Source organism: Maniola jurtina, chromosome 15 (assembly GCF_905333055.1).
Source record: "Maniola jurtina chromosome 15, ilManJurt1.1, whole genome shotgun sequence".
In the NCBI taxonomy this organism is placed as follows: Eukaryota; Metazoa; Arthropoda; class Insecta; order Lepidoptera; family Nymphalidae; genus Maniola; species Maniola jurtina.
In genome coordinates, this window is record NC_060043.1 from 5,041,382 (window position 1) to 5,056,687 (window position 15,306).

The 15,306-nt window shown below is 36.3% G+C and overlaps 2 protein-coding genes across 6 annotated transcripts in view; one reads left to right on the top strand and one right to left on the bottom strand.

The window, feature by feature from the left end:
• Positions 1–15,306, bottom strand: part of LOC123872637 (serine/threonine-protein kinase unc-51) — a 43,494-nt gene that overhangs the window by 17,825 nt on the left and 10,363 nt on the right. For all 5 annotated transcript variants that reach the window (XM_045917033.1, XM_045917036.1, XM_045917034.1 and 2 more), the window contains exons 3-5: positions 2,959–3,175; positions 1,991–2,064; positions 1,609–1,769 (exon numbers count right to left, since the gene is read on the bottom strand). In XM_045917033.1, the coding sequence (XP_045772989.1) occupies positions 1,609–1,769; positions 1,991–2,064; positions 2,959–3,175 (452 nt within the window). The remainder of the gene's footprint in view (positions 1–1,608; positions 1,770–1,990; positions 2,065–2,958; positions 3,176–15,306) is intronic.
• Positions 3,923–7,181, top strand: LOC123872639 (flocculation protein FLO11). The gene is made up of 4 exons (XM_045917038.1): positions 3,923–4,083; positions 4,646–5,771; positions 5,861–5,992; positions 6,382–7,181. Exons 1-4 carry the CDS (start codon positions 4,040–4,042, stop codon positions 7,111–7,113), a joined length of 2,034 nt encoding a protein of 677 aa, XP_045772994.1. The 5' UTR covers positions 3,923–4,039; the 3' UTR covers positions 7,114–7,181.

Sequence of the window (15,306 nt, forward strand, 5' to 3'; positions counted from 1 at the left end):
ATATTTTATCGTAGCGAGACGTCTGTTAGTTACCCATTAGGGCGCCGAGGGGACCGGCAGAACTTATTCATTACGCAATTAGCAGTACTCTAGTTTCTAAGTGGATTTAATTGTAATACAAATTGTGTGCCTGCTAGTCTTAAATATGGGACCTTGGCAAATCGATTTCTAGAACTATAAATCCATGAAATTCATATAATTTGTGAGCAATTGCGAAAACGCGATAGTAGTTATGTACAGAAAATCTGCCCCTTATAACATACTCGTGTTATAGATCTATAATAACGTATAATATTTCATTCATTTCGTCTGAAACTGGGAACGGATACTCGTTCGTGAGGTTTATAATAAACACGGGCGTTGAAACGAAATACAGATGCTCGTGCACGAACGCTCTCTTCCGGAACAAACAAACATACAAACAAATACATACACTAATGCCATATTTCGAGTAAGTGGATTAGTCCACAGTTTTTTTTTCTTTGGTTTCTATTCGTTCACGACCCGTCAGCTCTATACCTAACCTACACAGATCAAAATTTGGCAGCGCATTGTCTCCGCGACGGAGTTGCTAATCATCAAGAAGATGTAATATAATATAAGGAATAAGAATTCACATATAAAAAATATTTGTATTAAGGCCCCAGCCGCTTAATATTATCCTGACGAGCTCCGAAAGGCACTCTGCTCATACATTTTGTACGTCTACTAGACTTTGCAGACTGCCACGTGCTTCTGATGTTTGCAATGGGACAAAAAGTTTTCTGACAGACAATTTCTAATAATAATATGAGGCCAGCATATAAATGTAGTCATAAGAGCTTTATCATACAACACTTAAACCTCCGCACACCAAGTATCTGATATGATATGTAACTTAATGAAACAACTTTTATGAACAAAGGAATTATCATAGCGTTTTATACATTTATTTCTTATGAGTCTCACATTCAGGACTTCGCGAACATCTCGGTAAGTTAGCAGTTGACATCATTTTGTAATGCAACAGTTAAACAAGGAAGGCGCGCCTAATTCGAACCACTTTGTAACAGACCTTGAACATGGCCACTGACTGCGTAGATAATATTCAGAAAAAAACGAGCAAAAAGCATCACCTTATAGCATTATACCACACCTGTTAACACTACGTAAAATAACAACAAAAAATTTGGTAAATATTAATTTGAATTATCTGCTTAAGCTATAAGTGCCGCACTGCCGTCTGAAGTATTTGGGTAGGAGGGGTCTAAAAAATAATAGTTTTAATTTAATTCAGTCCAAGAGACCTCGATCTTGTCAGATAATAATAACAAAGAAGCAAAGCGAGGCTAGTACCTATTGTTACCTAAAATGTAAAGCAAACGTGGTTTGAATTTAAATTACAATATTAATAACTAAGTTCGGACTAAAAGTAGGCGAATCAATGAATTATTATACTATTATAGAGTAGTAAAAGCTAGTAATAGGAACGCTTAATAATAGACCTGTAGAATAATGCGTAAACGTAGAGACCAAATACAGTAGGTAAATTTTTAAAGACTTTGAATATTTTATCTCAACAACAATAAGTTTATGAAACAGGAAATAAGAAGACCACTTCTCACTTACTTGGGCTGTAGATCGACGCTGTTCTCATAGAATGCTTTGAGCTCGTGAGGCGTCGTGGCCTGGAAGGGCGCCTTGCCGGTAAGGCACTGGTACACTATCGTGCCCAGACTCCACAGATCTGCCTTAGCGTCGTACTTTAGTGACATAATAACTTCGGGCGCCTGAAAAATTGCTCATATTAAGAAATACAAACGAGTGAAAGTTTGAGAAAGCCTGTTGAACAAGGTTGTACCAGTTCATACTGATCAAAATCTAAATCTTACTTCCTTAAAGAGGATTTCTAAAAGGACTAATTAAATATTATAACACATTAAGCATAAAGCAACTGTTGTCATTATTAAATGAAACTAAATAATGTAAATTGTAATAATCATATAATTACCATATACATAGGTGATCCGCACAGCGTAACAGCCATGTTTCCTTCTTCTAAAAACCTCGCGAAGCCAAAGTCCGCTGTTTAAAAAATAAAATAAGATACTTAAATAATCTAATAATAAATAATCAACAATCACACTATTAAATCAATAACTCATAGAAATAGCCCAAAAACCATAATGGAAGGAATGAGTGAACCATTTTAATAAGGCAAATAATTTGAACATAATACAGAATTATTTCTGTGAAGTTATAATGACACATTTAAAACATTAATCATCACAATGGCAATGTCACTACTCTGAAAAACTTAGGGATCTTCCTTTACGTAAGTGAAAATACACTTAGCCGGAATATGCCAATCAGGATTGTATCTTAACTGTTCAGACTCATGTCCTTAATTGACTAATAATAATTTTTAAACTGTATGGAACTGGGACGCTAATCGTTTACCAATACAGCTTTTCCGGTAGGACGGTCCTTTTAAAACTCCAAAAACTTTTACAGAGGTTTTCTAAAGAGCATGAGAAATAGCTCCGCAACCGTTCTTCACCCTTTACAGTCGTATTCCTCATTGCTGAGGGTCGTAACTCTTTCCATTAATCACGTAATGGCAGGAATTCTCTTGGTATAATAATGTGGTGGGTTCCTAGATCCTTCCCCATACAACTCACTAAGAGAACGAGAAAACTTTCCAGATAAGCCCCTTTCTGAGCACCAAATGACTGGACTATACCGTGCTCTCCGAGGCACGGAGGAAACGAAAAGGCCAAATTTGGACCTTTGGATCTCTAAAGTCACTCACTTATCCAGTTACCGAATCGGGTCAACGTTGCTTAACAATCGTAAACGATTGATATGCGTTGTCACAACTCGGCCATACGTCCCTCACGTCCATTACACACATTAATTAGTAACGTAGAAAAATCTGACGAAGGGCTAAGGATGCTATGAAGTTATCAAGACCCTTACCAATTTTAAGGGTAATCTCAGTAGGGTGCGGCGTTCGCGGTGGCATGACACTGTGTGTGAGGAGGATGTTCTGCGGCTTGAGGTCCCGGTGGACGATACCCTTGGCGTGTATCGCGCGCATCGCTTCCGCCAGCTGTCGGAGGAACGTCCGGATGGTGCCCTCACTGAGCAGTCTGTTCGCTTGTAGGTAATCCGCCAGGTCACCTCCATTGCAATACTGCACAAAACAAAAAATGAATTCAGTTAATCTTTGCTGAAGTTTTATTTTATGGTGCAGTTCTTTCTTTAACCTGTGTGGATAGCTTTAATAATGTTTCACGTTCGTTCGTTAATTTAAGCTTTGTTTTTTTTATATCTTATCATTCGAAAATATTGGTAAATCATGCTATTACTTCAAGTATAGTCCGCACAAAATGAGAACTCAGTCGCAATTTTAACTCTATGTTAAACCATTTTAATGTCAACTGTCATGTCAAAAGCACGGTTCACCTTTAAAATAAGGATTAAAATCGTACTTTTGTTAAAATGGTGAGGGAGATCTCATTTTGTAGATACGCATTAAGTATACTTATTTTAGGGAACACGTCATTTTTGCGATTAAGTATTTTCTTAGATCTGTAAAATTTGATATGAGTCTTTTATCAATATGAATAATAAAAACAGTTATTATTCATAGTATGATATTCTTGATGTCAATTTCACTTCTTAGAATATTATCGTAAGCGGACGTGTTTGAAATATCAAAATGATTTATATTATATGATTTCAACTAAAAATCTCTTATTACGGCAATTGTATTTTAATTGCCTATCTGTCTATTTAGCTCTATATTTTTTTCAACTGTTCTATAACGATGAGTACTGAAATTCTAATAACCTACACATTTTCGCCGTTTATTCGTACAATGTTATCAAGTTTGATTCGCGATAAGCAGCGCCATGCCGCAGGTAATCTTATCATTGAGTGATAATGGTTGTGTCAGTTGAGTTTGTGTTTCACGGACCGACGATACTAGTATCTGGCAAGTAATAGCTCCTGAAACTAGTCGCTTTATTAAAACACCTTGTGGCAGTAGGTGACAATGAAGACGAGATCTTTTTACCCAGTATTACTGGCACTTTTTGCGTGAGTATTAAATTTTCTTACGCAATAAATCAATAAGAGGTGATAATCATAGATGTGTGGTGTTACTAAATCGTTGGAATCCAAAGGTTTAAAAGTAGAAAATAATATATACCTATAAACATAATATCATGATTTGTCATGTCTATATATTTCATTAGACACAATACACTTAAACCTTTATATTCAGTGCTAAGAATTTACTATTTTATAAATACTAGCAGATTCAATCCAAACTAAAGCCGTGTTGGGGTGTTATTTATAAAATGGCGACAAATGATGACATACGCTGATTTTATCAACTAGCTATAACTGAGAGGCATCTCTGAATAAAATAATTTAATCTGTGGATAACAATAAAGTGATTAACAGGATTTTCTGTAATGTAAAGTTTTTATAAAATTTCAAGATCATTCATTCACCGAAACTGTTACACCCTTGCAGTTATCACGATTCTTATCTTTGTACTTAGAAATTCTACGTCAGCTCGTTACGATAAACAAAATATTATATATCTGTTTCGTTTTACCACAGTCACGTGATACCATGTTAAAATTAATTTCAGGTTTGGAACCGTATTATGCCAAAACGCAGACGAATTGCCTATTGCTGTTGAGACTGATAACCAGTTTCCTCCAGAATATTCCGAGTCGGATGGTCACAGCGAAGACAGTGTATCTATGGCTGCGGAGCAAACTCAACCAACTCTAGGATCTACACCAACTGACGTACCTGCCAAAGAAGATGAGCAAGATATTGATGAAGGTAGTGAAACCACAACTGCGGAACCCTCACAAACTACGTTAGAGCCAACAATAACAGATACAGCTGCAGAATCATCTGACACTACATCAGAAACTACAATAGCAGATGTACCTGCACCAACAATGTCTAATGAGGATGAGCAAGATACTAAAATTGAAGACAGTGAAACTACGCTTACAGAATCTACTCAAACAACGTCAGAGCCCACAGTAGTGGAAGTAGCTGTTCCAGCACTGATAAGTGATGATGAACAAGTTACTAAAAATGAAGACAGTGAAACTACAACTACAGAATCTACTCAAACAACGCCTACAATGTCTACAATAGCAGATATTGGTGCGCCAAATTTGCCAACTAATGATGTGCAAGATACTACCTATGAAAATAGTGCAACCACGGCTGCGCAGCCCACTGAACTAACATCAGAATCCTCAAGTGCAGATGTAGGTACACTAGTGTTGGCTAATGATGATGAGAATGTTACTAATAATGAAGGCAGTGAAACTACGACAGCAGAACCCACCTATACAACGTCAGGATCTACAACATCAGATGTAGTTGACCCTACATTGACAGCTAGAATAGACCAAGTTACCAGTAATGAAGGCAGTGAAACAACAGTTTTAGGACCCACTGAATCAACGCCGGAATCTCCGAATATAGTTATAGATACTTCAAAATTATCAGACGCAGAGTCACCATGTCCAGAACCATGTATATGTATTACAGAAGGAGATTCAAGCGACTACATAGTAGATTGTTCGGGTCATGGCCTTACCGATTTGCCGGCACCAATAGACCCTAAAACAACCACTTTAAAATTACAAAATAACCAATTAACAGTAATACCTAAAGGGATTTCAGAATTAAAGCACTTGAAAAATCTAAATGCAAACGATAACTTAATTTCGGAGTTAGAATCTGGAGTAAGTATTCATTTATATCTAGAATTTACAACGTGTAAAATACAATTTATAGAGTTATTATTATTATTTGTTTTTATTATTATTTTCAGTCAGTCAGCGAGCTACCAGAACTAGTATCACTAAAATTGGCAAATAATCGTTTTCTAGAGTATCCAAAAGATTTAGAGAACGCTTTAGATACACTTGAGGAACTGGACTTGGCCGGCAATGAATTCAAAACAGTAAGTTTTCATTTTTTTTACGATCATTTGCTACATTTATGGGCATTTGCCCCTTAATTATAAAAATAATGTCAATATTGTGTTAATAATTCATGAGGTTTATAAAAATCGTGATAGCAAGGCCAGGCAAGGCAAAACTGTGACGAAATCTCGGTCTATTAGTCGAGTTGTATGGGGAAGGATCTGGTAACCCTCTGCATTATTATTCTAAGAAAATTGCTCCCATTATATGATTAAGGGAAAGGGTCATGACTGTCAGCAAAGAGGAATACGACGCCGAGAGAGATTATAAAGATTTTATTCGTTAATTTGTAAAACAATTCTTTATTGTATTTATCATTGTTTTGTTAATAAGATTGATCTTTGAACCTAATTGTTTTGATTTCCAGACGCCTGATATTTTCTTGAATTTAAAAGCCCTAAGAACAGTCACCTTGCCAGAAATTTCGTCTGAATTAGTGTCACAGATATGTTCTTCAATGGAAACATTAGTAACACTTTGCACAGAATCTTGTTCAGAACATTCATTCGAGTGTAAAGATACCTCACTTGACGCCACATTACCCGGTATGATTCCATTTTTCTCTGGAATTGTTAAGGAGGATACCAAAAATTCAGACGATATCATAGCAAACTCAGAAAAAGAAATTAGCGATACATCTCCAGACCTAAGTGCACCTGAGATATCATCTAACTCAAGGAGAAAAGAACCTTTAGAAATATCACCGAAGGCTCCCGAGACGCCATCTGAACCCAGAGACAATTCGCCTGTCAATGACTTTTCCCTCCGAACTGCAGTCAATAATGCCCCAGAAGAAAAAGTAGCACTGCAGAGTATAGTAATAGACGGTTCTAAAGAATCTCCTAATAACGAAACCGATGTGAAGGTTGGCGCAAAAACCACTGAAACAAACCGCGGCGGCGTAGACAAGAGTGTGATTGCCGTTATTGTAGCAGGTATGGTAATAATAGTAGCTGTTATAGCAATAAAGAAAAATTGGGGTTCTATAAGAAAAAGATTTAGTTCAACACCAAGGGCTAGTGACAGATCAGATAGAAATGCGAATGGAACAACTGTTCTGCCTGAAGAAGTTCCCCTGCAGGACAAATCGCCTGTTTAGTATATCTGTAAAATATTTATTTTTACCACTCTTTGGATAAAGTTTGAAGTGAATTGTTCCGATCTGAATGACAAATATGTATATTTTTATCAAAAATGGTGACGTGAGGACTAAAGTTTAAAAAATTATGGATATTCTTTGTGCAGCAGTTTTATTATGTTAAAATATTAAGACAAAAATAGAATAAGTTTTATTAAGATAGTTGTAACTTGTAATGTAAATACATCTTCAACTGTACCATAAATTATTATAATTCATAAATTTTCTTTTTACTAAGTGTTGTAAAAAATACGTAAATAAAAAAAACAAATTATATGTATCTTATAAGTGTCTGGAACCTCATACCCCGATTGCCATCTGGACCTGTCGTGTACTAAACCTACTCTAAGCCTTTCAGCCTCTAACTAATGGACTGTGATTCTGCCTTTAAACAACGGGTATGATGCGGATAAAATGAGAACTAGCTCACCATTTTAATGTTAATTGTCATGTCAAAAGCACGGTTCACATTTGAAATAAGGACTAAAATTGTACTTTTGACATAACACTTGACACAGAGTTATAATGGCGAGTGTGTTCTCATTTTGTTCGGACTATAAAAGGGCTCAAGCATATATTTATCACTATCATCTCAACCATTGCCGGCCCACTACCTGGACACGGGTCTCCTCTCAGAATGAGAGGGTTAAAGGTGCCCACGCACTCGAACTGAACTGCACGTCGCGGCAGCGCCCCGCACGATATTCTCTCCAGCCGGCCGCGACGCGCGGCAGTGACATACGCGCATCGCGGCTGGAGAGAATATCGTGCGGGGCGCTGTTCAGTTCATGTGCGTGGGCACCTTAAGTCTTAGTTCACCACTCTGGGCTAAATGCTCATCACATTATTCATAAATCATAACAAATTCGCGATGAGTTTGTTAACATGGCTTCTGCCGCTATGCATCCAGAATGCTTACTATGCCGTATGCAGGGCATTCACGTTAAGATAATAATATCATATCACAAATTGTTTACTAAGTTTTTAAGCGTAAAATATAGAGAGAAAACAATCACTAATAATAACAATATCTCACGATGGACTGTATATACACTATACAGTGACATCTTTTGCTACATTTTTTCATCCACTTAATTTGAAGCGATCTGAAGCAATGTTATTCATCGAAGAGGGGAGTAGATTTTGAATAATATAAATCTGGCATACGTAATGAAAGTCGCAACGCGCATCGGCCGCAACAAAGCGGTAAAGAAAAAGGCTTACGAAATATATAGGTACCTACGGACGGATGCGTGCTTGACTGCCTGCCTGTCTGACCACGACATCCCGTAATGTTCCGTTACTCCGCAACGAACGGTAACGTTTAACTTGGGTCAGCCAATGTTGCTTTCTTGTTTGGCAACGTTATGGGTCAAACGATGCTCAATGATGATTGATTTATAATGAACTAGTTGATGCCCGCGACTTCGGTCTCGTGGATTTAGGATTTAAAAAATCCCGTGGAAAGTGTTTGATTTTCCGGGATGAAAAGTAGTTTTTTTTTAAATTCATTATAGGGACACGCTTGACCACAATCTCACCTGATGGAAAGTAATGATGTGACCTAAGATGGGACGCGATGTGAAGCTTATGTCACTTACCAGGTCTTTAACTATACCCATGCAAAATATTACATCGATCCGTTGCTCCGTTCCGACGTGATTGAAGGACAAACCAACAAAAGCACACTTTCACATGACTTTCACATAATCACTCAGAATAGTTTAGAGTTTAGACGCTAAAAGGATGGGATTAATACATCATACTGACAAAAAACTCTGAAATCATATCGTTTAAATATTGCGTGTCTTTTACTATTTTAAACATTATCTGGGTATGGTGAACGTAAGTGCCCGATAAACCAATGCAGTGATAGAGAAAACTGCGTGTTTTAAATTCCCAGATTGATTTATGTTGTTGATGATTGATTGTTGAAGACCCAATCAAATTAAAACCTTACCGAGCACTTGTTGTAAGTTGTGACTATATTAGACTACCTACTATCTACGCACATTGCAAGCATTTGAATAGCCATACGAGATGATATATTTAAAAATATATTCATAACAAAAAACCAGCGTCGTAGGTAATGATTTAGCTAATAGGACATGGCTAATGAGTGATGCTGTAGGCGTCGCGTGACTTATCACTCCGCTTTCTTTTTATTTATAAACAAAAAGTGTTAATCATGGGTTAACCGGTCCTTGAACTTTACCAACCCAGATGATAGGGCTTCGTTGGGACATCGTCTTGCGAAGGCTATTGACCTAAACATTGTCAGGTCTACGACCGATGCATTGCGCAGTGGAATTAAGGTGGTTTGTTCCACATACGAGTACATATCAATGACCGGCTTTTGATTATTTTATCACGATTTGCGATTTGTGACTCAAGGTTACTGTCCCCGATTTAGTTTTGCTTTTGTTTATAAATAATTAACAATTACACCCGCCTATTTTATAATACTATACGAATTATGTTTACGAGATATATTTTAGATATGAAGAGGTATTGAGATCTCAAATTGCTGGAATGGGGACCTCGCACAAGAAAGCTCAGCATTCCCTCCTGATCCTGACGACACCAAACGAGTGACTGGGAGCCGCTGGATCCAGGCGACACAAGACCGCGGCAGCGTGTGGAAGTCCATAACAACAACAAGAAACTTACATCCAATCCTGCAAAATTCTTGTTATCTGCGGGATCTAGTACATAATGGATGTGCCGAGTATTTTCCAGCAAAGGCACCGTATACGGATTTACAAAAAGTTGTTTTCTAGGAATTTGACATCAGATTGATTGTACTTATAATGGCAACTTAGTATTGGACTGATCAAGACACTAATATCATAAAGAGGAAAAGTGGTAAGTTTGGATGAATGAGATAATCACTGGAACTAATGATCCGATTCTGAAAATTCTTTTACAGATAGATAGCTGCATTGTCCCCTATATGCTGTAAATTATATCACGCAAATGAAGTCACGGAAAAATCTAGTAAATAATAATTTCAATGAATATATACTAATTGTACCCATCTGATAAAAAGTAAAATTATCATAAAACTAAAATTACATTTGAATGCCCTAGATTTTCCAATTAACCAGGCTTATTGCAAAAGGCTGTTGCTCTTTGCCAAAGCCGGATTTTCCAATTAACCAACAGCGGTAAATGCAAGATTAGACAATTTTAAAATTGAGAGCGGTAGTAGCTTGATAGAAAGCTGAAAAGATTGTGGTTTCCGGCGCTTCACTTTCCAACTCGATAAGTTTCTGCAGAGAAACCAACCTGACACCTGACGCAATCGCACACGTTTATTAGTTCAGACAGGTTACCAAGTTGACGTTCTAGATAGCTGAAACCGGAATTTTCAAAAGATTTGGTATTGTGGATTATTTATTTACCTACGTAGCCTTAGCAGAAAACATAAAATTATTTTTTATATATTTTTAGGGTTCCGTACCTCAAAAGGAAAAACGGATCACTTTGTTGTCTGTCCGTCCGTCCGTCCGTCTATCATCATTAAATAAAAATTAAAATGTGTTTCAATTTTCAAAGTAAGATAACTATACCAAGGGGGTTATCATATGAAAAGGATTTACATGTACATTCTTTAACAGATTTTTAATTATTTTTATGCACCATAGTTTTTGATTGGTGGATTTTTTGTGGTAGATGCTTTTGACGATTCGAAAGAACTTGTAAAAGTCTAATTGAATAAAAACATTTTGAATTTGAATTTGAATTTGAATTTGATTTATCGGGCAATATGTCGGAATAAAGACCCGAGTACGGAACCCTCGGTGCACGAGCCTGACTCGCATTTGGCCGGTTTTTTTTAATCATTACCGCCAGTTCAGTTTTCTGAATAACGTGCTTCATCACGTATCAAGATCGACGTGATTTTTTGCTGGGTATTGTGTATATTTAATGATCTGGACAGTGACATAGGCCACTTTTTATACCGGAAAATCAAAGAGTTCTAACGGCATTTTTAGAAAACCTATACCCACGCGAACAAAGCCCTGGGCATAATATATATAATCAAGTGAACTTTAACAAGTGCTTCTGAAACGTCAAAATAATTTACCTTTGGTTTGGAATGCCGTTCCTACATCGACAAGAATAAATCGACAAGAATTCTAAAAATATTATTAACACATTTTTTCTAAGAATATGAACTAGTATTTTTTTTTGACAGATCTTAACTGTCAGATACCTACACGGAAGTGGGAAATGCGCGCTGGTTAGTGAGATATTCCGAACATAGTTTTCCATTGAATGAAGTATACATACCCTTATATGTATAAAGTGCTGAAATTGTAAGAAAGACGAACCAATGTGTCGTCGTCTATTGTTATTGTAGTCTTTACCCAGTTTTAAAATGAAACAAAGCCTTTGTTAATAAGTAAAATATACTGTTGTGGGATATTACGCTGTTTTGTAACGGCATCATGCCAATAGAATAGTGGACGTATTTATCAACGTTGCATAAGATTACCATGATGAAAGAAGGTATAGACTTATGTCATATTGGCGATCGGCAATATTTAATTGGATGCGATATAATTATCCTCATCTTTGAAACTTCAATCAAGGGCAAAATAAACTCCCGTAATACGACTGACAATAAAATCAAAAATTCGCCTTCAATAATTACTTCGACTCATACCTACATATTTATTCCTTGTTTTGGGTAAGATGAGAAGAGGAAATATTTAAATTCTTGTAAAAAATCTACACGTTAAATCAAAAAATATGATTCATGATGAAGAAAAATAGAAAAGAACAAAATGGCTGATAAGATAACTTGGCCTTTCAATAACAGATGTAATATTTGAACACAAAATGTATACTGAAGAAATAGGAAAATTGATATAGGTACGCACAATAAATGCTACCTACTTAAGGAAACATTGCTCGTAATACTAATACTCCGTAGTTAACATTTCGCAGAACCTACCTATATCACGCAAATCAAATTATTTCCAACGCTGTTGCTACATGAACTACTGCGCAAGCTTCAAGTAAAACTCTAGCTTTGCAGATAGGTATTATAACTGTAATTAGTCTCCTCTATAGAACAGTGTTCACATTGCCTGCCATTAACACAGTTACTCATTAATTCATACAAGCTTCTTGTGTGTTTTTCTTCCTCCGTGATGTGATCAATTTAAAAAATAACTGTAAAATTAACAATAATTACACTTCTATGATCTTGATTTCTGCGTAACTATGGGCAATAGAATTATTGTGCTTTGTAGGATACTATGAAAGAGTATTAACTTTTTTGCATGTCTGTATGTTTATTGTGTACTTAGAATTTGCTCAGACTTAGATTCAAAATGAGACAAAGTTATGTCTCTTACATAAATCTGTCTAGTTTTAAATCTTAGTCTCGTTCTTTAGTCTTGGCCTTAGTGTACCTTAGTCTGCCCTTTTCTTTTAATTAACATTTAGCGTAAAACCTCATTATTGAATTTCATAATGTTAAAAACAGAAATAGCTTTATATCTTGATATACCTACTACGAGTCCAATTACAAAACACCTGTCCAATTACAAAAATTGTGAGATATCAAGAAAATGCGAGAAATTCTTTGAGGGACCTGTTTTTAAAACGGCGGGTAATTTATAATTTAACTTAACTGACGAGATATCATCCATCAGGGCGTTTTTATAGCCTCGAAGAAACGGTTAAAGCAAGCGAAGCCGAGGCTTTATCATTAACTAGAGATGATACCCGCAACTTGAAGGTGTGATTTTTCGCAATCCTACCCGTATGTCCGGGGTACAAGCTATCTCTGTACCCGTCAAAAACGGTTAAACGGATGGGCCATGAAATGGTTACTGATAGACAGATATACTCTTTCGCATTTATAACACACTAGGCATTGAAGGTCTAAAGCCTTTTGATCGATGTGCGATTTGTAGCGCCTGAGAAAATGAAACTTGAATAAAAGATGAGGTCACTTACCGTTACGTCACAGTTATTATGGTCTGCAACTTATATTTTATTATTATTTATGACTGCTTAGTACCTAAGATTGTATGTAATATCGATAAAATTATTTAATGTGGAGTAATAAAGTAGAGTAGTAAAGAAACAAGAAAAGTTCAAAAATGAAGCCAGTAAGTAACTAGGTTCTCTTCAAAATGCCACCAGGGATGGGTAAAATATAAAACAGAAGATCAAAATAGCCTACGAATATGAACTTCATTCTATGATTAAATAAAACCAATTATATTATTTGGCTCTAGAATTCAAAACGTGTAGAAGTGAAGTGTGTGCTTTCGCATATTTGTTTAACTTTACAACAATTACAGTTTAATTTACGTTGCTTGGATTCTAGAGATATAAACTATAATATTGTTTTTTCGAATTATATTTGTCGAAAATATAAGGAGACGCGACGATGACTCGATATTTAAGGATAGATAAATTCTGTGATTCAGTAGTTACAAGAAACAGATTTTTTCCCACAAAAAGATAGGCAACTGTAGATACTACAGGCTACAGCGACACCTTAACTTCGCAACGCCACAGAATAAATTAATAGTAGTACCTACGACGTAGCAACGCGACGCGCTGTTAATTTAGGCACGCGACGCAAAACTCGTCCCCTGCTCTTCCGGGTTCAACTAATCAATATAATATTAGCACAGTATAAAGAGACAGTAGTCCGACGCTTTTAACACAGTTCACGACAGTTAGGGAACTTTTAAAAGTAGAAGCCTGCAAAAAATTTGTTCAGAGAATGACCGTTTAATGCGCAGTAGGTACCTACTTTATTTAATAGAGGTCGTTGATTTGAATGGTAAATAATGTTCTAATTAGTGAATACAATGATGTGCTAATTTCTGAGTCATGGTGACAACTCTGCCAGCGATATTATGTTGGTACCTCTTTAATGGAACCCGTGGCAATGGCCAATGAACTTTCTTTGGCTTGTTTACATAACAATAATTGCTGAACTGTTTTAGTTTTGACGCGACTAAAACTATAACTAAAGACACTAGGAGTACTACGAGTAGGTATACGTTCGGTTGTCTTGCCCTTGAATTTCTATTAATATACTTATAACGCTGTAATAAACTTACATTTTAAATTGGTAAAAACACTCCTTTGATTGTTGTTTATTATCATTGACGACTCAAAAAGTTTATTTAGGTGTAATATTAAGTATGTCCCTACGCTCTAAAGTTTCTTTTTCTAGATTCATGCTTTTGCAAATCGCAACATATGTATATTTATTCACAACCTCCATTTTAACAGACCATTGAATTTTAATTAGATTCAGGTATTAAGAATTAGGCCACGCATACACGAGGAGATAAGAGTCACGATTTTCATTTCGAATCGTGTCGTGTCTTTTGTTTACACGCAATGTTGCATTACAGCACGTTATATTAGCAACGATTTTGTGACTTATTGGGCGCAGAATCAGGACTAAATGACGTGAGTAATGTACCTATTATGTAACCATCACTGTCGGCTGAGTTATCTCTAGAGGTTAGACTCTAGAAGTCTATATTATACTAGCTGATGCCCGCAGCTTCGCCCGCGTGGATTGGTCAGATCCCCTGCAGCATCAGGATTGAGGAGTTGGACTCCAAATTTTTTATGAAACAATGTCGCAAAGTTCCTCTATCGATTAAAAAAGAAATGACGCAAATCGGTTCAGAAATCTCGGAGATTTCGGTGTACATAGGTAGAAAAACACAACTCCCTTTTTGAAAGTCGGTTAAAAAAGTAGCCTATTTTACGCCCTGGTCAATCCTCTAATTGCCTGTGAAAGTCCCGTCAAAATCGGTTCAGCCGTTCCAAAGATTAGCCTTTTCAAACAGACAGACAGACAGACAGACAGACAGACAAAAATTTTAAAAACGTGTGATTCAGTTATGGTATCGTTCAAATAACCATATGAGCTTAATATGAGGTAGTTATTTCGAAATTACAGACAGACACTCCAATTTTATTTATTAGTATAGAAGTATAGATTAACAAGCCATTAATGTAACTGTGATGTTGAAATCCGAAGATACGCTCCGTATTTCTGAAGAGTGCAACAAAAACTTTATTGCCTGCTAGTCCTTAAAATGTCATGAACGGGTAGACGCCAGAATATCATGATGCGGCTCTAGCAGCCTTATA